Below are 23,099 nucleotides of genomic sequence, written 5' to 3' on the forward strand. Positions count from 1 at the left end.
AAGCTAACAATACTCCACCTACACAGTCGTCCTCGTCAGTAACAGTTGGTGGTAAGAATGAACTACCGACTCAGAGTAGCTCGTCCTCTTTTCCCTCAGTATCGGACGTAAAAGGTCATCTGCAAGTGAAACAGGTTGAATTAATTAGCCCCACTGATGAGAAAACAAAAGTATTTGCGCTATGTGATCCCGCATGTAGTCATTCATGGATTTCGAATGCAGCAGCTGAACGTCTTAAGCTTAAAGGTAAAAGTCTCAGACTAACGGTTTGCGGGATAAACACTCAGCAAACAATTGATACACTTGTGACAGATGTCACCGTAAAACCTATAGCAGAAAACACCTGTGAAAGTTTCCATGTTAGTCCATATATTAGGGAGAACTTAAACATTGGTTCTGATATAGTGGACGTCCCCCATTTGCGAGAAACCTACCCGTACTTGAGTGTTCTGGATCCCGTTCGGTATAGCTATTCGAATATCGAAATGATTCTAGGCCAGGACGTGTACCACGCCATCCGCCCGATTGAGTATTTTGAAAGTGAACCAAAATGCGCCCCCGTTGCCGTCCGTCTACCGATAGGATGGGTGTTGAGTGGTCCACTGCCTTCAAGCTCTACTTTCGTTTCGTCCTGCTTCAAAGCTATTATTGAGCCAGAACAAGATTTAGTAGAACAGTTAAGAACTTGGTACGAATTGGAGTCTTACGGTGCAATGAAAGAAGTTGATCCAAGGTCATCAGCAGACCGCAGAGCAGTCGAAATCTTAGAGAAAACCACGAAGCATGATGGTCAAAGATATCAAGTTGGAATGCTTTGGGCTAATGACGACCTCGACTTACCAAACAATTATTACTCAGCGCTCGTGCAACTAAAGTCCCTCGAGAAAAGGCTTTCTAAGGACGAAGAACTTCGGTCTAAATATTCAAAGAACATAAATGATGATTTCGAGAAGGGCTACGTTTTTCGAGTAGAAAACCCAAAAGATCCCAGTCAACGATCCAAACGTGAATGGTACTTACCACACCACCCTGTAATAAATCCAAATAAACCTGGAAAAATTAGAAGGGTATTAAACGGTGCCGCAAAATTCCACGGAACTTCCTTAAATAGATCGTTACTTACAGGCCCTGACCTACTCCAGCGTCTCATTCATACTCTCATCCGTTTTAGGCAGCATAAGTATGCCGTCTCCGCCGATATCGAAGGTATGTTCCTTCAAGTGGGCGTCCCACTCGCCGATCAGCCCTGCCTCAGATTTTTGTGGCGGGAGGACCCATCATCAGAAGTGATGGTATACCAATACAGTCGACATATATTCGGTGCGAAGGATTCGCCAACTTGCGCGAACTTTGCACTTCAGAAAACAGCAAAAGACAACATTCGTAAGTTCCCCGATGCTGCGCAAGCTGTATTAGATAAGTTCTATATGGACGACTATTTGGATTCTCTAGAAACACCACACGAAGCATTAAGTAGAGCCAAAAAGTTAGTTGAGTTATTGAAGTTAGGGGGATTCAAGCTAACAAAATTTATAAGTAACACACCGCACTTACTGGATGAAATCGAAAACAATGATCAATTAAGCCAACCTAAAGTGATCTTAGTTTCTGATGAAGAAGCTTCTTCACAACTTCTGGGTCTAAAATGTTCTGGGTCATTGAAAGGATACCTTAGTCATTAGTCGAGGCACGAAGTGCGACGAAAGCAACAAAGTCACGCAACGCTTAGTCCTCAGCTTAGTAGCAAAAGTCTTCGACCCCATTGGGTTGGTCGCGCCATTCACGGTTACTGCTCGACTATTGTTGAAGGACATTTGGAGACTGAGTGGCCAAAACTGGGACAACACCCTGCCCATTGAAATGATGAATAGGTTCAAAGTCTGGAGTTCAGATCTGCCTAAATTATGCAACTTAACTATCCCTAGAAGTTTCTTCTCCGGGGCTTTCGATCAGTTGGAGCTCCACGTTTTCGGAGACAGCTCTCAGGATGTTTTTAGCTCAGTTGCCTTCCTCAGGGCCAGAGTAGAATCAGGAAGTAGTGGACGCACTGAAATTGCTTTTGTTCTAGGGAAAGCAAGGGTTGCCCCCATGAAGTGCTTAACAGTTCGTAAACTAGAGTTACAGGCCGCCCTCCTGGCGACACGATTGAAAGTTGACATAATTAAAGCCCTAACAATTCTTTGAGCAGTCTTTATGTGGACTGATAGCACCACTGTCCTGCAGTGGCTGGGTTCACTTGACAAGCAACCTATATTTGTTGCTAACAGAGTTTCTGAAATTCTGAGTCAACAACTGTTGACAAATGGTTCCATGTGCCATCTGCAGACAACCAAGCAGATGCTGGAACAAGAGGCATGTCAGCTGAAAACTTAAGAACAAGCAGTTGGTTAACAGGGCCAAGCTTTTTGTTGACTTCTCACTTCCCTTTTCAACCCAGCACAAGCATCAAAGATAGCCTTCAAACAAAACCATCCCTGCACAGTTCTCAAAAAGATGTAACTGAGCCACAAATGGCGTTTGCCGTCAATACAATGCAGCCTGAAAAAATATTTGACTTTGATAGGTACAGTTCTTTCAACAAACTAGTTCGAATTACAGCCTATCTCCTCCGTATACTCCCTGAACATGCTTCATATCGTACACCAGACCGCAATATTTGCACTCCTGATGAACTTCGAGTAGCTGAGGCTAAGCTTCAGTTTCTCATGCAGTCGGAATCATTCCCAGTTGAACAAAAACTTCTGTTTGATGGTAAACAAATTAAAAAGAAGAGTCGCATTGCACCATTCTCGCCCTTCATTGGCCCAAATGCCTTGATTAGATCAACCGGCCGATTGAAACGTTTGGTCGAGGCGGACTATGACCTCAAACACCCCATTATTTTAGATAGCCGTCATCCTGCAGTAAAATTGTTTCTTTTGAAGGCACACCTGGAAAACCACCACGAAGGTGTTGAATTCTTAAGAGCTTTCATCCAGCGCCGTTTTGCTATCATCAGGCTTCGTCCCGCTTTGAGGTCAATCAAGCACAATTGTATCTTATGTCGTAAGCGTAGTGCAGACACAGTGAAGCCAGTGATGGCGGACCTACCAGTCGAGCGTCTGTCCTATGGTAACCCCCCTTTCTCCAACTCAGAGATAGACTACTTCGGACCGTTCTATGTCGCCGTCAAGCGTTCCACTGAGAAGCGCTGGGGGTTCCTTTCACGTGCCTTACAACTCGAGCACTCCATATTGAAGTCGTAAATTCTATGGATATCAGCTCTTGTGTTATGGGGATAGAAAGATTCATCGCACGAAGAGGGAAACCGCAAGTTCTATGGTCAGACAATGGAACAAACTTTACTGGTGCGGAGAAAGAGTTGTCTGCTTGCTTTAAAGCTTTAAACCAGCGAACGATTGCAAGCAAAATGTCACAGAAAGGTATTAAGTGGAACTTTAACCCTCCATCTTCCCCTCATCATGGTGGTTCATGGGAACGCATGGTTCGGAGCGTCAAACGGACATTCTACGCTGTTCTCTGTAACCGCCGATTGACTGATGAGGTGCTTCAAACAAAATTTTGTCTGGTTGAAATGACACTCAACAACCGGCCGCTCACTTCTGTAAGCAATGATCCATCAGAAATGGACGCAATTACTCCAAGTCATTTTCTTCTCGGGTTCCGTCCTAGTATGCTCCCTTCATTAGTTGAAAGTGAAGATTTTGATCACAGAAAGCGGTAAGTCCGGGCGCAATCATATGCCGACTCAATTTGGAAACGATGGTTGAATGAGTACGTACCGGTTTTGAATCGTCGCAGTAAATGGTCAAAACCCGCTTCAGATCAGCTAAAAACAGGAGATCTGGTATGGCTTGCCGAAGACTCATCTCCCCGAGGCCATTTTCCTCTAGGACGTATCGAATAACTTCGCTTTGGTGACGACGGTTTTGCCCGTTCCGCCGAAATAACAACTAAGTCCGGTAACTATGTCAGACCCGTTGTTAAATTAATTCCAGTATTTGGTACACCACTTTCGGGGCCGGAGGATGTTGTGAATACAAATGTAAGCGAGAAATGTGAACGGCAAATGTTAGCGAGTTTATATTTAAATTGTATGCGTAACAAAACAAGTAACCATAGCGCAGTTAGTATAGCACTGTACTCTCAATCTAAAGACCGGTGGTTCAAGCCCCAACCATGTCGAACCTTACGAAGCAAAATCCGTATTCTAATACATGTGCCTGGAGCAACGAACCGTTTGAGAGCGGTTTTAAGCTAAACTAGCCCGATTTAGACTAAGATGACTTAGATATAAAATTATTAGACCAACAAAACGCATTGAATGGTTTAACTTTAATGCCAAAGCAAGGCCAAATTACGTCACACATGAACTGAATTGACCTTTATTGGCCCACAAAAGGCTAACAGGTCCTGTCTAGCCTTTTCGCCGCCAGTGTTACTTTAGATATCTTATGTGTACGTACTGACGATTGTTATGTGTGATCGAATAAGAGCTTATCGTTGATATATAGCGTACTATACGTTTTGTTATCTTGAATAAAGATTGTTCTTTTACCGTTTTCTGTAGTTCGAGTCTTAGACGTTATCTAGCTCGAATAGTTTTCATCACAATTCTCATCTTTGATCTGGATCACTATCTAACGAGGTCATTTTGTATGGATTGCATCAGACTATAAAGTATCGAAAAAATCAGATAAGAAAATCCAATGCCAAAAAAACACGAAATATTTAGGCTTATCAATTCGTCTATTCGATATCTTAAAAATCCATCTAGCAGCATCGCAAACTCCTATCTATTTATTTACCCTGGACATTAAATATGTAGCCATAGTAATCTGCATCCAATTGCTGTTTAATAATGTAATTTTAACAGTCTTTGTGGACACGAAAGTTGCACTTACAGACTAAAAACGTGGTATTAACCAATATACTGTTTTCTTGAGTATAGTTTGATTGTCAGCCATGCGACAATAGAAGAAGATCTCAATACATTTCCGACTGTAAGAAAACTTAGAAAATGAAAACCTGAACATAATTCTGCCGTAACGTTTTTCTGCTAATTCTGAAACAAGCTTGCTCAGTTAGAAAAACAAAATCACAAACGGGAGCTTTTTCGGTCCAATAGACAAGACCTTCTATTCTACCCAACGCACCACCAAAAAAATTTAAGGGTTATGCTCATTTCTAAGCTTAGTAAATCATCTTAGCAAAATGATGTCTAACCTAGCACAATTACGTCACCCAATGAGACCACTACCCAACAGGCACACAATCTTTAAACAGACACGTAAAACCATACTCATTTTAACGAACTTGAAGATAAAACCGCTACAGCAACTGATAAATAAAGTATTATATCAAAGAGAGTTTTATGATCTTTTTCAAAAAAAATTAACAATAGACAGTTGGAAACAGATTGGATTTACTTCTGATTTAAATAAGTGTAATTTCGTTCCTCAATTACAACTGAGGTACAATTAGGCATCAATGTACCAAAACGACTTGGTGATTTTTTTAGGTATTAGGTATCACGTATTGTATATTAGCAGCGAAAAATTTCTGTCATAAAAGATCACCTTACATTATAATCCAATCTTGAGGAACAGCTTTTAAAAAAATCTTATAATAGTTGACAAACACTCAAGTGCTCAAGTTTTTTGGTAGATATTTTTCAAGTAAGCCATCTCAACCGGTAAAAGTAACTTCGAAGTATGATGATTATCTGGTTGTCTCAGTAATATAAAAAACTTGCACCTCGCCAAACAATATTGCTCAACCTGGTTCACAATTGCATCGCAGTATCGAACACATTTTTTCCACAAACGCAGTCGCTCCGCAAAGCGCAACAAAAATACAAATACACTCGCACAGCAATTGCCAGTGTCAAAATTTAAAACTACACATGCACCCGAAGTAATGGTTACGTGAATCTCCTTGAAGTTACTGAGAACTTCTGGCGTTTATCGAGAACCGCGAAAAGGTTCAAGATATTAAGTAAGAATTTCAAAGTGACTTCTGCAGAGTCACTTAACTATGCTTAAAACACGAAACGCGTTTTAAAATGAGGAAACTCAACGATATTCAACTTCTGTCTGAGTAGCAACTTTGGCATTTTGACTTCTGGCACTGCAGACTTTCGGCATTTAAAAATGTGCACGTGAGTGTTTTAATTAGTAAATACAAAACGTTCCTTTTCTATAGCAAGCATTAAACACAAGACATTTGCACCTCAAAGCACAAACAACCTCAACTAACGAGCCAATCACCATATCGAATATGTTAAAAGAATCGTTCCTCAAAGATCCCGTACCTAATGTTCAGTGGCTATCAGTAATGATGCAGAACAATTTCTGAGAAATTTCAAGTTTCAATATTGATTCAGAAGGATTTCAGAATCAACTGTGAAGTGATTTCTGAATTTCTGTGAATCAGAGCAAAATCCAGAGAAAACATTCTGTATTCTTCTGAATGAGAAGATAATTCAGAATGAATCACTGAATCAGCTCTGAATCAGACAAATTCAGAGCAAACTGTGACCTGAATTAGACACTGACTCAGTACTGAATGAGGCTGAGAGATAGGTACGGGATATTCACGGGACTGACCCAGCAGCGCGACAAGATCTGCTGTCACATTATACCTTTTGGTCGCACATGTATCGCGGTATACATGTAAGTTCACAAGAAAGTTTCCCTTGATCAGCGATTCGTAGGAACCTGAAATCATGTTATCGACATCGATAATCTTCTTATTGATTGGCGCTAATTATTTTACCGCAAAATTGTCATAATCCTTGTAAACTAACAAACATTGATTCATAACACAAGAAATTTGAAACCAAAAGGGCACGTGACAACAATGTAATTAAGGTAATTTTGAGGACTAAGGTTTTGAAACATAAAAGAACAGACTAGAAAAATCCGAAAGAAGGCAAATCGACGCCCCCCAACCGAGCACCAAACGATCCCCCCAGGAGGCATCGACATTGTCATTTGGCAAATGACAATGTCGATGCCTCCTGGGGGGATCGTTTGGTGCTCGGTTGGGGGGCGTCGATTTGCCTTCTTTCGGATTTTTCTAGTCTGTTCTTTTATGTTTCAAAACCTTAGTCCTCAAAATTACCTTAATTACATTGTTGTCACGTGCCCTTTTGGTTTCAGATTTCTTGTGTTATGAATCAATGTTTGTTAGTTTACAAGGATTATGGCAATTTTGCGGTAAAATAATTAGCGCCAATCAATAAGAAGATTATCGATGTCGATAACATTCTCGGGGCCTGCCTTACCTAACCTGGTTGGATTGGTTTCGGGAAAACATGTGCTAATCTCACAGCTGGGCGGGTTAGAAGACCTAGAGCGGTTTTTACTTCACAAGATCTAGCAGTTTGGTCGGGGCCAGTGAACGTCCTTGTCACGCGTCCTAAGGGCCAAATTCCTCTGGGAGTCCACTCTTCCAGTACCCAAACAATATCGTTGACTTCAAGCTTTGATTCTGGGTTGGTCCACTTCCTTCGGGTGTTCAGGCTAGGCAAGTATTCTCGGACCAGCCTCATCCATATTGCTTCCAATCGTTGTCTGATCTGCGTCCAACTTTTCGTCTTCAGTGAAGGGTTCTCATTGGACACACAGGCTGGTATGTTAGGGAAAGCTCGACCAATAAGGAAATGATTTGGGGTTAGTGGATCTTCGTCTTCGTTGTCGCTTCTGGCGTGGGTCAAGGGGCGTGCATTAACTAAGCATTCTGCTTCTGCGACAATGGTTGTGAAGACGTCCCAAGTCAATTTGGCAGAACCCAAGTTCAGAAGAAGAGCTCGTTTTACTATCTGTACGAGCCTCTCCCTCACTTTGGAGGCGTGTGGGAGAGGCTCGTACAGATAGTAAAACGAGCTCTTCTTCTGAACTTGGGTTCTGCCAAATTGACTTGGGACGTCTTCACAACCATTGTCGCAGAAGCAGAATGCTTAGTTAATGCACGCCCCTTGACCCACGTCAGAAGCGACAACGAAGACGAAGATCCACTAACCCCAAATGATTTCCTTATTGGTCGAGCTTTCCCTAACATACCAGCCTGTGTGTTCAATGAGAACCCTTCACTGAAGACGAAAAGTTGGACGCAGATCAGACAACGATTGGAAGCAATATGGAAGAGGCTGGTCCGAGAATGCTTGCCTACCCTGAACACCTGAAGGAAGTGGACCAACCCAGAATCAAAGCTTGAAGTCAACGATATTGTTTGGGTACTGGAAGAGTGGACTCCCAGAGGAATTTGGCCCTTAGGACGAGTGACAAGGACGTTCACCGGCCCCGACCAAACTGCTAAATCTTGTGAAGTAAAAACCGCTCTAGGTCTTCTAACCCGCCCAGCTGTGAGATTAGCACATGTTTTCCCGAAAGCAATCCAACCAGGTTAGGTAAGGCAGGCCCCGAGAATGTTATCGACATCGATAATCTTCTTATTGATTGGCGCTAATTATTTTACCGCAAAATTGTCATAATCCTTGTAAACTAACAAACATTGATTCATAACACAAGAAATTTGAAACCAAAAGGGCACGTGACAACAATGTAATTAAGGTAATTTTGAGGACTAAGGTTTTGAAACATAAAAGAACAGACTAGAAAAATCCGAAAGAAGGCAAGTCGACGCCCCCCAACCGAGCACCAAACGATCCCCCCAGGAGGCATCGACATTGTCAAATCAGTCATTCCAGCGTTGCAGTTAAAACCTTTAAAGTTGTAATCCCCGCTCTACAAATCGGCAGCGCATTTCCACGTAGCAAACTCTTAACTTCAATCATAGACACGGAAAACAAAACCTTCATCACGAAACACAAACACAGTAAAAAGGGACGGTGAAAAGAAAGTAAAGCACGACAAAAGCGATATTCGGACAGACCCAGTATAGCTCGCGAAATGCGACGTTCATTCTCAAATGGATATATTCCCCGAGTTGATGAGACAAAAATGTTCAAATTTGAGAACTGCCAGAAATCGAAGTTTACAACTTTTCTGTTACTCATCTAATGAACAGATGCCTGCACTACTAAACCAGTGTTTACCCAGTGAAACGAAACTTGATAGCCATGATAAGAAACATAATAAAACATGGAAAATCTTGCCAAGATCTTGCCATGTTACATTGCAAGAAAACATCAAGACATGTACGAACTTGTATGATCTTTGCATGGCTATCAAGAAACAAGATCTCGGCAGGATTTCCAAGAAAGACTAACCATGACATGGCAAGATATACCAAGTTGTAAAAATTGAAAAGCACCTTCAAATAAGATTTAGCACGAATTCATATGATTAAGCACGATTTCTCAAGATTTATCAAGAATTATAACGAATTATCAAGAATTGTCGGAAAATTCAGCTCCCATTAATTTATCCTCACTTAGTTTATCAAAATGGTATCAGGAATAGTCTTTCACTATTTTTCTGGTTCTGATGGCTTCTCTCTTGATGATTCGGCACCGTCTTGCCTATAACCATTTTAGAGGAATTGCTAATACTGTTTCATTGTTTCTCCATCCTCGCCGAAGAAACTCCGAATGCAGCATTTGCACGACCCCCATCCGCTAATGGATTCTCTCGGCGAACGCATCATTATGCTTCTGGAAGCTTAAAAAGCGGAACAAGAATTTTATCAATATTTCTGTAACTGTCAAAACTGAAAAAAAATTAATCCATCTGTTATGTTATAAATTTAGTAAGAATCTATTATTATTTCATTTTCTGTTCACAAAAAGTGACCTATAATTTACACAGGTAAATTACATTTACATTATTTTCCCGCGTCTCATAAATGAGTTCTATACTTTGTTCATACATTTTGTTCAACATGAATAATTCTCTTCATTTTACAACCCTTGGTTTAATAAAAGCACAAAAATATTAAAATAATAATAATAATAATAATAATAATAATAATAATAATAATAATAATAATAATAACAATAATAATAATATTAATAATATTAATAATAAAATAAATGCCAGCTTTTTGTGTCTTGGTGAAATGGCCTTATGAACAGCTGCAAAAAAACTCTTTTGAAACCTGCTGTTGCATGATGACAGAAAACAGAAAAGTGAAAAATGTGAGCAAACGAAAATATTTATGTTTAAAGGTTTCAAAAGAAAGCATTGATTAAATTGTTTGAATCCGTTAATTTTATTCATAACCTGGTATAGCGATAGAAGACCCGGACTTTAGTCTCAGAGCTTTTCAGCGCTGAACCAACACATTTCAAGAGTTAAAAAATCAGTTCCGAAACATTGCATCTCCAGAAAACTTTATATTTTTTATGTGCAGTTTTTCTTCATTATAATTGTAAATTGTAAATTATGTAAAAGGTTTGAAAATTACTCATAACCCAAAATGAAGTCTGAGCAGAATAACGTCAAACTTTTGAAGCTTAAATGTTACAATTAAGCACGCGGAAGTTCGAATGACATATAAAGCAAACCTTGTGGGCGGGAGTTAAGCTGAGCATATAATTTTTTGTGAAGTAACTTTTACTCAAAGTCAGACTCGCCATTGTAAATTGTGACATGAACAGTTTACTGGCCAGCGCAAGAAAACTGAATGTTTCTGGACTGATTCAGCGTTGATTTTCTCTGTGCCTCCAACCTCCGTCAAAACATTAAGAGGATAGAAACAAAGCTCAGTTAGAAGAAAACTGATGGAGCTGAGCTTAAGGAATAACAAAATTGCGTAGGAAGTAAAAGTTCACCACATATTCAAAACAGATCCAAATAAATGCGTAGGACGAAAACTAATACTCTGTTCTATTTTTATCCGGATTATCCATCCCCTTAGCGAGAAATTTGTGCATAGCGAATCAGAAACAGCCGCGTATGCCACGTAAGCAAAAAATTGTTAACAAACTGAACAAAAATAAGAACTCAGAACAACTTTTGTGAGCCTAGCAACCCGAGCTAGCACTTAAACTCAGCAATAAAATTGTTGAAATAATATAGTCTTGAGCAGTATATTTGTTACTGCGTCTTGCTGAAACCAAAAAACACTTGAGCAGTATAGATGTTAAATTGATACTGTGTCTTGATAACAAAAATTCTTGAGCAATATTCTATCAAATATTGTGTCCTGTATCGAAAACGTCTCGAGCAGTGAATTCAATTTTCTGTGTCCTGATTTCCAGTCTTCAACTCGTGAGTACTCTGCGAAAATCGCAACACACACACAAATACCCAGGATTAAGTTAGAAAGCAATTTTCATTACACTTCTTCGGCATATATTTTTGCCTTTGATTTTTTTAATCAAAACGATTGAACTGGTAAACGTATAGAGATCCCGTATTGTGTGATCTGTGGACCCAGTTCAATTGAGAAAAAATCCGAAACTAAGTTAGTCAAATTAGTTAATGCAACGGTAAGTACAGCAGAACGGATATACAGTTACGAAAGCGAACTGCATTAACGGAGTATCCGAACAGATTTTGTGACCACTCAAAACGAACTGGGCGTGTAAAACATTCATTGTGAAACACAAGGAGAGCGGCCGTTACATTTGGTCCGCTGACCCGGACAGTGGAATAAACTGCTGTCCAACTCAACAAGTGAAGTGCCAAAAGCGTCAACGAATAAATCAAAACTGAACAGGCAATTCAACGACGCAAAGCCACTTAGGCAAAATGCATTAGAAGTTGAATAGCAATGCTGAATTAAAGCAAATAAACAAACGTACTGTAGAGATTCAAGTTGCAGTCCCAAAGTACAAACGAAGTGACTCCGTCACAGAGTCAAGGCATTTTGCATAGACAGATTACCAACTGTAAAAAACAACTCGAAGCAAAAACTCAGGAGGGCCAAGAGCTAATCAGAAACAACGATAGATCAAGCAAACTCAAGACCATTTATCAACAGATACTGAAGCTTGACGACTCTTGTTGCATTCTACTTCGGAAGCGAGCAAATACTCTTCGAGATCCCGAATTGTTTGAACGTTACGAAGCCGAACCACTAAACTTCTTACAAACATTTAACGCAGATTGGTTGCCAAACATTCACGGAGAAACAAACATGACGGATCAACAGAATCAAACCGCGCAATTGACAAGCGATGCAGAACAAACTGCCGCTAAGTCTGTTGTAGGAGTTTCTCAACGAACTGATCATGGAAACCCAAACAGGAACAAAAATTCAAAGGCCTCCTATGATAAACGATCTTAAAAAGCAGAAAAACTTGCGGCTTTAGAAAAAGACTTTGCATCAGAAATGAGGTTGACGAAAATTGAATTCGAATTGAAAAGGAAAGAGCTTGAAATGGACATGCAACTTTTTGAAGAAGAAGAAGGGGCACTGAAACTGGAATACCTGAAAGAAGCTCTTTACTCAAGAGCATCAGATTCTGATGATAGTGCAGCCCCTAGTATTCGAAGTAGATCACCATTCAACTGGAAAACCCCGAAGAACAAAGATGTTTCGGGTTGGCTCGATTACTCGGATAAATTCGCCAACTTGCACGATTACAGTTTCGAGCTTGCGAAAACCAAGATCGACGACAATTATCCCAGGGTAAGTTTCAACCGCGAAGGAGTACTTAAGTCACGGCCAACAAGCGGTCACCAGCTCAGCCCGGAAACAAGACAAGTTTAAGCGTAATAAAGCTAGCAGTAGCGGTCAGATATCGAAGTTGAAGTTGAGTTCATTCGACGTAAACCCCCTTGAGTGGCCGGAGTGGTCGAATATGTTCAAAGCAACGGTTCACTATCGCGATACACCTGACTCAGAGAAAATGAGCCACTTGAACACTTTTTTGACAGGTAAAGCAAAGTCAGCTATATCAGGAATGGGTTATTCGGGAGAGTTCTACGCTCAAGCGTGGGAACTCCTGGGACGGAAGTTTGGTCGACCTTACCTAATTGTCGACGCTCAGCTTAACATATTGCGCAAACAACAACCAATTCGAACGCACGACTCAACGGCTATAATTAATTACTCAATAACAATCAGCAACCTAGTTAATGTACTGAAGCACTGCAATTTTGAGGGCGACCTGCGTTCAAGTTCAACACTGCAAGGTGCAATTGAAAAAATGCCCCCAAACTTGAAGAAAAAGGGTTCTTCTTCGTTGACGAGTGCCAAGAAGATAGACCCAACCTCACTCTACTTGAAAAATGGTTAGCTCGAATGGTTTTTGTCCGTGAATGAATGCCATCAACCAAGAGCAAACGAAAGGAAGATGATCGACCAAAAGCTAATAAGGAAACCGATTCTCAAAATCGTCAAATGTTAGTGCAAGTTCGAATGCGAACGAATCGACGCAAATGCAAAACAACAACTGTCCACTAGCGGATGGCACTCATAAAATATGGAACAGTCCAATGCTTTAGAATTTGAACGTCACCGATCGCTATGCAGCAGTGAGAAAGGAACGCATATGTTATGGATGTCTGGGGAGAGGGCATGCAATCAAAGATTGTAAAGTCCACCCGTGCGGTATAAATGGATTTACCAAAAAGCACAACAGACTGCAAACACTCAGAAAATCAAATGCGCAGTTAATGTAAGCGCAGCAACAGTCAACCAGAGTAACCAAGTTACTAGTTTTCTTCAACTAGTTCCGGTATCGGTTCAGAGCGGTGGTTCAACTATAAGCCAAAGGCACAGACGTTACCTTGAACATAGCTGGCATACACGGGACGCAAGATTTGAGAACAGAGAAGGTTCCTTTCACAATGAAGGGACTACATTCGAAGTTGCATTCGATTGAAGCGTTTGCACACCCATCAGTCTCGTTGGGAAACACAACATATGATTACAAGGAACTGAAGAACAACTTCAGACACCTGAATGTTCTCACTAACAGAACATTCAAACTGATGGAAGTAGGAATCATGCTTGGAGAAGATGCCTACGAAATTCAACGTCCATTGGACTATAAGATTGGAACGTGAAGTGAGCCTTTCGCCGTCTTAACAGAATTAGGATGGGTAGTCAGTGGTACCATGACAGGCAAGAAAAGTCAAAATGCTTGTCATTTCGCCTCCACAGAAGATGAAAGTGGCAGAAAAAATCCAATCATGTTGAGACAAAGAAAATTATACTTTCAAAATAAATGTTGTAAGTCAATCAAAGGAAGAGCAGAAAGCTCAGAAGTTCTTAGAGAGCGCGACAAAGTTTACAGGCGAGCGGTACGAAGTGGGCATGCTCTAGAGTGAACCAGAACCCAATCTTCCAAGCAACTACGGCTCGGCCCTTGGTCAGTTCTAATCACTGGAACGAAGATTTCAACGAGACCAACAATTAAAAGAAATGTATCAACAGTCAATTGATACAGATGTTGAAACGGATTTGTGAAGATCCTTGATAAACCCGAAGCCAAAGGCACTTTCGGAAAGGAATGGTATTTGCCACACCATCCAGTACTAAACCCCAACAAACCGGGTAAAGTTCGCCGTGTTTGCAAAGCTGCAGCAAGATATAAGAATATATGCCTAAATGACAAGTTGTTAGCTGGACCCGATCTACTACACGGATTGATCGGAACAATATTCATATTTCTAAAAGGATCAATTGCCATAACCGCAGATATTGAATCAATGTTTCTGCAAGTGCAAGTTCCTGAACGGGATAAAAGCTGCTTGAGATTCATGTGGCGACCAACAATGAGCGAACCTGTGCAAATTTACGATTATCAGCGTCATGTTTTCGGAGCAAAGAGTTCACCAACATGTGCCAACTACGCTCTGAAGCGAGTAGCCATCGATAACGATGACGAGTTCCCAATTGCAGCAAAAACAATCCAAAACAACTTCTATATAGACGATTTCATCAAGTCAGTCGAAACACCTGAGGAAGCAATCAAGGTTTTTAAACAACTGCAACCTCTTCTCTCAAAACATGGATTTGAACTGAAGAAGTGAATCACCAACAGTGACTTGGTAACCAACGCAATCCCAGAGGAATTAGGATCAATCAGCAACACAAAGCAGGTTGAAGTATAACCTAGCAAGGAAGGTTCTTCCGGGCTTGGGCTTCAGTGGACGATTACCGATGATAGTTTACAGGTTTGTAGAGGTACAAGCAGAGAATTTGAGACGCCAATAACCCAAAAGAAGATCTTATCTCTCGTTTTTTCAGTGTTTGATGCTCTTGGATATTTTGCACCATTCAGTGTTCATATGAGACGACTCCTGAAGAGCATGTGGACAAAAAATGGACAACATTGGGACAACTCAGTAGGACCTAACGAAAAAGAAGAGTTTCTAAAGTGGAGGTGCACCTTCCAGAACTAGCTGAAACCACCATTGATAGAAGATACTTCGGCACAGCCAAGGACAAATGGGAACTTCAAGTGTTTGCCGACGCATCTAAAGACACAATATACGCAGTGGTATACCTACTTTCAAAGCCCAAAGAATACTCAGCAGACTTGGCATTTGTAATCGAGAAGTGCAGAGTCGCACCGATGCGACACCTTTCCATACCACGCTTGGAACTATAAGCAGCAGTGATGGCGGTGAGACTTAAAGAGCAGATAGTGAAGGAACAGAAATCGAAGATTCACAGTTCTAACTTTTGGACAGACTCCACTACTTTTCTGCATTGGATTCACAGCTCCCACCGCAAGCCACAGGTGTTTGTTGCAAACAGAGTGGCAGAGAGTTTGGATACAACTAATGTTTCAAAGTGGAATCATGTGAGTGGTATTAACAATCCAGCTGACATCGAGACACGATTGATCAATGTTGACGAACTTAAGAGACGCGAATGGCTCACTGGGCCGGCCTGGTTAAAGCAACCAGAAAACGAATGGCCTGAACAGGTGAAATTAACATTTGCTTCAAACGAACACAACGACCAAAAGGTCTTCTCATCAAAGGTTGAAGAGAAGAAGCCGATGATTCAGTGGGAACGATTCAGCAATTTCGATCGACTTGTAAATACAATGGCATACGTACAGCGCGTATTTAAAAAACACAAACCGGCAACAAAAACACTAAGTGTTGAAGAAAGAGAGGGTGCACAAGCAAGCATCTTCAGACAACAGCACCAAGAACAGTTTGCTGAAGAGACGAAATTTATCAAGACTGAAAAGGAAATTCCAAAGAACAGCAAAATCCTCCGTTTTTCACCATTCATAGACCAGCAAGGACTTATTCGGACTAGCAAGGACTCCAGGTAGAATAGATAAAATTCAATTGAACTTCGAAACCAAGCATCCAATACTGTTACATTGGACGCACCATGTAGTTGAATTATTCTTGCGAAATGCACATAAGAATAGTCATCCCGAAGGTACTGAACATGTCAGAAAGATAGTTTAGCGGAAATTCTGGATCCTAGGTATACTAAATGCTTTGATATCGATCAAAAACAAATGCATTAGATGTCGAAAGGGAAGAGCCCAAGCAAAGGCACCATTAATAGCAGATCTACCTGGAGAACAATTAGTCGCATCAACAATGTTCTGGAATGTGGGCGTAGACAATTTCGGACCATTCACAGCAAAGATTGGTCGACGAAACGAAAAGCGTTGGTGCTGTCTATTCACATGCCTTACTGTACGAGTGGTACTTATAGAGATTGTACCAAAACTAGACACTGATAGTTGTCTGAGCGCAATTATGCGATTCAGTGCTCGAAGAGGCAAAGCTGTCAAAGTTATAGGTGATAACGGGACAAACTTCGTTGGAGCTGAAAAAGAATTGGCAGAGTATATAGCAGCATGGAACAAGGAGCAAATTGAAGAACATCTGATTCAACAAGGTGTCAGATGGAAGTTCAACCCACCTGCAGCACCACACTTTGGAGGAGTGTGGGAAAAAACTGGTTAGGAGTTGTATTCGTGCTAGATAACGTCTAAGACTCGAACTACAGAAAACGGTAAAAAGAACAATCTTTATTCAAGATACCAATACGTATTTTCAACGATAAGCTCTTTATTAGATCACACATTACCATCCTCAGTTCGTACACATAAGATATCTAAAGTAACACTGGCGGCGAAAAGGCTAGACAGGACCTGTTAGCCTTTTGTGGGCCAATAAAGGTCAATTCAGTTCATGTGTGACGTAATTTGGCCTTGCTTTGGCCTTAAAGTTAAACCATTCAATGCGTTTTGTTAGTCTAATAATTTTATATCTAAGTCATCTTAGTCTAAATCGGGCTAGTTTAGCTTAAAACCGCTCTCAAACGGTTCGTTGCTCAAGGCACATGTATTAGAATACGGATTTTGCTTCGTAAGGTTCGACATGGTTGGGGCTCGAACCACCGGTCTTTAGATTGAGAGTACAGTGCTATACTAACTGCGCTATGGTTACTTGTTTTGTTACGCATACAATTTAAATATAAAGTCGTTCACAGTTGTTCACATATCTCGCTTACATTTCTCGCTTACATTTGTCTTTACAACATCCTCCGGCCCCGAAAGTGGTGTACCAAATACTGGAATTAATTTAACAACGGGTCTGACATAGTTACCGGACTTAGTTCTTATTTCGGCGGAACGGGCGAAGCCGTCGTCACCAAAGCGAAGTTTTTCGATACGTCCTAGAGGAAAATGGCCTCGGGGAGATGAGTCTTCGGCGAGCCATACCAGATCTCCTGTTTTTAGCTCATCTGAAGCGGATTTTGACCATTTACTGCGACGATTCAAAGCCGGTACGTACTCATCCAACCATCGTTTCCAAATTGAGTTGGCATATGATTGCGCCCAGACGTACCACTTCCTGTGATCAAAATCTTCACTTTCAACTAATGAAGGGAGCATACTAGGACGGAACCCGAGAAGAAAATGATTTGGAGTAATCGCGTCCATTTCTGATGGATCATTGCTTACAGAAGTGAGCGGCCGGTTGTTGAGTGTCATTTCAACCAGACAGAATGTTGTTTGAAGCACCTCTTCAGTCAGTCGGCGGTTACCGAGAACAGCGTAGAATGTCCGTTTGACGCTCCGTACCATGCGTTCCCATGAACCGCCATGATGAGGGGAAGATGGGGGTTAAAGTTCCACTTAATACCTTTCTGTGACATTTTGCTGGCAATCGTTTGCTGGTTTAAAGCTTTAAAGCAAGCTGACAACTCTTTCTCCGCACCAGTAAAGTTTGTTCCATTGTCTGACCATAGAACTTGCGGTGTCCCTCTTCGTGCGATGAATCTTTCTATCCCCATAACACAAGAGCTGGTATCCATAGAATTTACGACTTCAATATGGAGTGCTCGAATTGTAAGGCAGGTGAAAAGGAACCCCCAGCGTTTCTCAGTTGAACGCTTGACGGCGACAAAGAACGGTCCGAAGTAATCTATGCCTGAGTTGGAGAAGGGGGGATTACCATAGGACAGACGCTCGACTGGTAGATCCGCCATCATGGGCTTTACTGTGTCTGCACTACGCTTACGACATAAGATACAATTGTGCTTGATTGACCTTAAAGCGGGACGAAGCCTGATGATGGCAAAACGGCGCTGGATGAAAGCTCTTAAGAATTCAACACCTTCGTGGTGGTTTTCCTGGTGTTCCTTCAAAAGAAACAATTTTACTGCAGGGTGGCGGCTATCTAAAATAATGGGGTGTTTGAGGTCATAGTCTGCGTCGACCAAGCGTTTCAATCGGCCGGTTGATCTAATCAAGGCATTTGGGCCAATGAAGGGCGAGAATGGTGCAATGCGACTCTTCTTGTTAATTTGTTTACCATCAAACAGAAGTTTTTGTTCAACTGGGAATGATTCCGACTACATGAGAAACTGAAGCTTAGCCTCAGCTACTCGAAGATCATCAGGATTGCAAATATTGCGGTCTGGTGTACGATATGAAGCATGTTTAGGGAGTATACGGAGGAGATAGGCTGTAATTCGAACTAGTTTGTTGAAAGAACTGTACCTATCAAAGTCAAATATTTTTGCAGGTTGCATTGTATTGACGGCAAACGCCATTTGTGGCTCAGTTACATCCTTTTGTGAATTGTGGAAGGATGGTTTTGTTTGAAGGCTATCTTTGATGCTTGTGCTGGGTTGAAAGGGGAAGTGAGAAGTCAACAAAAAGCTTGGCCCTGTTAACCAACTGCTTGTTCTTAAGTTTTCAGCGGACATGCCTCTTGTTCCAGCATCTGCTGGGTTGTCTGCAGTTGGCACATGGAACCATTGGTCAACAGTTGTTGACTCTAGAATTTCAGAAACTCTGTTAGCAACAAATATAGGTTGCTTGTCAAGTGAACCCAGCCACTGCAGGACAGTGGTGCTATCAGTCCACATAAAGACTCTGCTCAAAGGAATTGTTAGGGCTTTAATTATGTCAACTTTCAATCGTGTCGCCAGGAGGGCGGCCTGCAACTCTAGTTTAGGAACTGTTAAGCACTTCATGGGGGCAACCCTCGCTTTCCCTAGAACAAAAGCAATTTCAGTGCGTCCACTGCTTCCTGATTTTACTCTGGCCCTGAGGAAGGCGACTGAGCTAAAAACATCCTGAGAGCTGTCTCCGAAAACGTGGAGCTCCAACTGATCGAAAGCCCCAGAGAAGAAACTTCTAGGGATAGTTAAGTTGCATAATTTAGGCAGATCTGAACTCCAGACTTTGAACCTATTCATCATTTCAATGGGCAGGGTGTTGTCCCAGTTTTGGCCACTGAGTCTCCAAATGTCCTTCAACAATAGTCGAGCAGTAACCGTGAATGGCGCGACCAACCCAATGGGGTCGAAGACTTTTGCTACTAGGCTGAGGACTACGCGTTGCGTGACTTTGTTGCTTTCGTCGCACTTCGTGCCTCGACTGACGACTAAGGTATCCTTTCGATGGTCCCATTTTAGACCCAGGACATGTGAAGAAGCTTCTTCATCAGAAACTAAGATCACTTTAGGTTGGCATAATTGATCATTGTTTTCGATTTCATCCATTAAGTGTGGTGTGTTACTTATAAATTTTGTTAGCTTGAACCTTCCTAACTTCAATAACTCAACTAATTTCTTGGACCTACTTAGTGCTTCGTGTGGTGTTTCTAGAGAATCCAAATAGTCGTCCGAGTAGAACTTATCTAATACAGCTTGCGCGGCATCGGGGAACTTACGAATATTGTCTTTTGCTGTTTTCTGAAGCGCAAAGTTCGCGCAAGTTGGCGAATCCTTCGCACCGAATATATGTCGGCTGTATTGGTATACCATCACTTCTGATGATGGGTCCTCCCGCCACAAAAATCTGAGGCAGGGCTGATCGGCGAGTGGGACGCCCACTTGAAGGAACATACCTTCGATATCGGCGGAGACGGCATACTTATGCTGCCTAAAACGGATGAGAGTATGAATGAGACGCTGGAGTAGGTCAGGACCTGTCAATAACGATCTATTTAAGGAAGTTCCGTGGAATTTTGCGGCACCGTTTAATACCCTTCTAATTTTTCCAGGTTTATTTGGATTTATTACAGGGTGGTGTGGTAAGTACCACTCACGTTTGGATCGTTGACTGGGATCTTTTGGGTTTTCTACTCGAAAAACGTAGCCTTTCTCGACATCATCATTTATGTTCTTTGAATATTTAGACCGAAGTTCTTCGTCCTTAGAAAGCCTTTTCTCGAGGGACTTTAGCTGCACGAGCGCTGAGTAATAGTTGTTTGGTAAGTCAAGGTCGTCATTAGCCCAAAGCATTCCAACTTGATATCTTTGACCATCGTGCGTCGTGGTTTTCTCTAAGATTTCGACTGCTCTGCGGTCTGCTTTCGGAAATTTTCGGCTAATTGAACACTAGGAAATTTTCGGCTAATTGAACACCCAAAATTTTCGGCTAATTGAACACCAGGAAATTTTCGGCTAATTGAACACTAGGAAATTTTTCGGCTAAGTGAACACCCAATATTTTCGGCTAAATGAGCATCCAAAATTTTTCGGCTAATTGAACATACAAAAATTTTCGGCTAAATGAGCGTCCAAATTTTTTCGGCTAATTGAACACCCAAGTTATTCGGCTAATTGAGCACCCAAGTTATTCGGCTAATTGAGCACCCAAGTTATTCGGCTAATTGAGCACCCAAAGTTATTCGGCTAATTGAGCACCCAAAGTTATTCGGCTAATTGAGCACCCAAAGTTATTCGGCTAATTGAGCACCCAAGTTATTCGGCTAATTGAGCACCCAGAGTTAATCGGCTAATTGAGCGCCCAAAGTTATTCGGCTAATTGAGCACCCAAAGTTATTCGGCTAATTGAGCACCCAAGTTATTCGGCTAATTGAGCACCCAAAGTTATTCGGTTAATTGAGCACCCAAAGTTAATCGGCTAATTCAGCACCCAAGTTATTCGGCTAATTGAGCGCTCAAAGTTACTCGGCTAATTGAGCACCCAAGTTATTCGGCTAATTGAGCACTCAAAAATTTTTTCGGTTACTTGTGCCTAAGTTGAGGTCTGCCGCCAGTCTGAATATAAGAAGCACCAAAAAGATAGAGTTTACTTTGAAGACTAAAGTTTTGTCTTACAGTTTTTCCACACTTCCGTGCCCCAAATGACACTGTCTAAACGAATGACCAATCCTCTGTGTGCCAGAAGACCAAAAACTGTCACTGACCCAGCCTCTGTTTGCCACAAGACCAATAGCAGTCACTCACCCGGGCTCTGTGCACCAGAAGTACCAATAGTAGTCACTGACCCAGCCTCTGTGTGCCAGAAGTTCCAATAGTAATCACTGACCCAGCCTCTGTGCACCAGAAGTTCCAATAGTAGTCACTGACCCAGCCTCTGTGCGCCAGAAGTACCAATAGTAGTCACTGACCCAGCCTCTGTGTGCCAGAAGTTCCGATAGTAATCACTGACCCAACCTCTGTGCGCCAGAAGTACCAATAGTAGTCACTGACCCAGCCTCTGTGCACCAGAAGTTCCAATAGTAGTCACTGACCCAGCCTCTGTGCGCCAAAAGTACCAATAGTAGTCACTGACCCAGCCTCTGTGCGCCAGAAGTACCAATAGTAGTCACTGACCCTGCCTCTGTGCACCAGAAGTTCCAATAGTAATCACTGACCCAGCCTCTGTGCACCAGAAGTTCCAATAGTAGTCACTGACCCAGCCTCTGTGTGCCAGAAGTTCCGATAGTAATCACTGACCCAGCCTCTGTGCACCAGAAGTTCCAATAGCAGTCACTGACCCAGCCTCTGTGCACCAGAAGTTCCAATAGTAATCACTGACCCAGCCTCTGTGCACCAGAAGTTCCAATAGTAGCCACTGACCCAGCCTCTGTGCGCCAGAAGTACCAATAGTAGTCACTGACCAAGCCTCTGTGTGCAAGAAGTTCCGATAGGAGTCACTGACTAAGCCTCTGTGCCTCAAAAGTTCCGATAGCGGTCACTGACCCAGCCTCTGTGCGCCAGAAGTTGACGTAAAGGGGACGATGTAATCCTTAACCCGATTACTTTCACTCGGTGGACCAAAATATTCGAGCTAGATAACGTCTAAGACTCGAACTACAGAAAACGGTAAAAAGAACAATCTTTATTCAAGACACCAATACGTATTTTCAACGATAAGCTCTTTATTAGATCACACATTACCATCCTCAGTTCGTACACATAAGATATCTAAAGTAACACTGGCGGCGAAAAGGCTAGACAGGACCTGTTAGCCTTTTGTGGGCCAATAAAGGTCAATTCAGTTCATGTGTGACGTAATTTGGCCTTGCTTTGGCCTTAAAGTTAAACCATTCAATGCGTTTTGTTAGTCTTATAATTTTATATCTAAGTCATCTTAGTCTAAATCGGGCTAGTTTAGCTTAAAACCGCTCTCAAACGGTTCGTTGCTCAAAGCACATGTATTAGAATACGGATTTTGCTTCGTAAGGTTCGACATGGTTGGGGCTCGAACCACCGGTCTTTAGATTGAGAGTACAGTGCTATACTAACTGCGCTATGGTTACTTGTTTTGTTACGCATACAATTTAAATATAAAGTCGTTCACAGTTGTTCACATATCTCGATTACATTTCTCGCTTACATTTGTCTTAACAACAAGTTGCAAGAAGGCAATGTACGCAGTGCTGGGCAATCGATCAGTCACGGAAGACGTTCTGTCAACCACGATGTGACTTGTTGAACAGACGCTGAATGCTAGACCACTGACACCGGTCAGTTCTGATGCTACCAATTTAGAAGCTATTACT

General features: G+C 41.8%; 4 protein-coding genes across 4 annotated transcripts; 1 reads left to right on the forward strand and 3 right to left on the reverse strand.

The window, feature by feature from the left end:
* The first annotated feature begins 2,510 nt into the window (after positions 1-2,510).
* Positions 2,511-3,245, forward strand: LOC142338178 (uncharacterized). Its single transcript, XM_075387815.1, has one exon. It carries the CDS (start codon positions 2,511-2,513, stop codon positions 3,243-3,245), a length of 735 nt encoding a protein of 244 aa, XP_075243930.1.
* A 3,268-nt stretch (positions 3,246-6,513) lies between these two features.
* LOC142338179 (uncharacterized) lies at positions 6,514-8,444 on the reverse strand. The gene is made up of 3 exons (XM_075387816.1): positions 8,359-8,444; positions 7,294-7,910; positions 6,514-6,719 (listed from the first exon to the last, which is right to left on the reverse strand). The coding sequence occupies exons 1-3, from the start codon at positions 8,442-8,444 to the stop codon at positions 6,514-6,516; spliced, it is 909 nt and encodes a 302-aa protein (XP_075243931.1).
* An 8,897-nt stretch (positions 8,445-17,341) lies between these two features.
* On the reverse strand, positions 17,342-17,935 carry LOC142338180 (uncharacterized). Its single transcript, XM_075387817.1, has one exon. It carries the CDS (start codon positions 17,933-17,935, stop codon positions 17,342-17,344), a length of 594 nt encoding a protein of 197 aa, XP_075243932.1.
* A 770-nt stretch (positions 17,936-18,705) lies between these two features.
* On the reverse strand, positions 18,706-20,607 carry LOC142338181 (uncharacterized). The gene has a single exon (XM_075387818.1). It carries the CDS (start codon positions 20,605-20,607, stop codon positions 18,706-18,708), a length of 1,902 nt encoding a protein of 633 aa, XP_075243933.1.
* Positions 20,608-23,099: the final 2,492 nt, after the last annotated feature.

Source organism: Convolutriloba macropyga, chromosome 4 (assembly GCF_964194025.1).
Source record: "Convolutriloba macropyga chromosome 4, txConMacr16.3, whole genome shotgun sequence".
Classification (NCBI taxonomy): Eukaryota; Metazoa; Xenacoelomorpha; order Acoela; family Convolutidae; genus Convolutriloba; species Convolutriloba macropyga.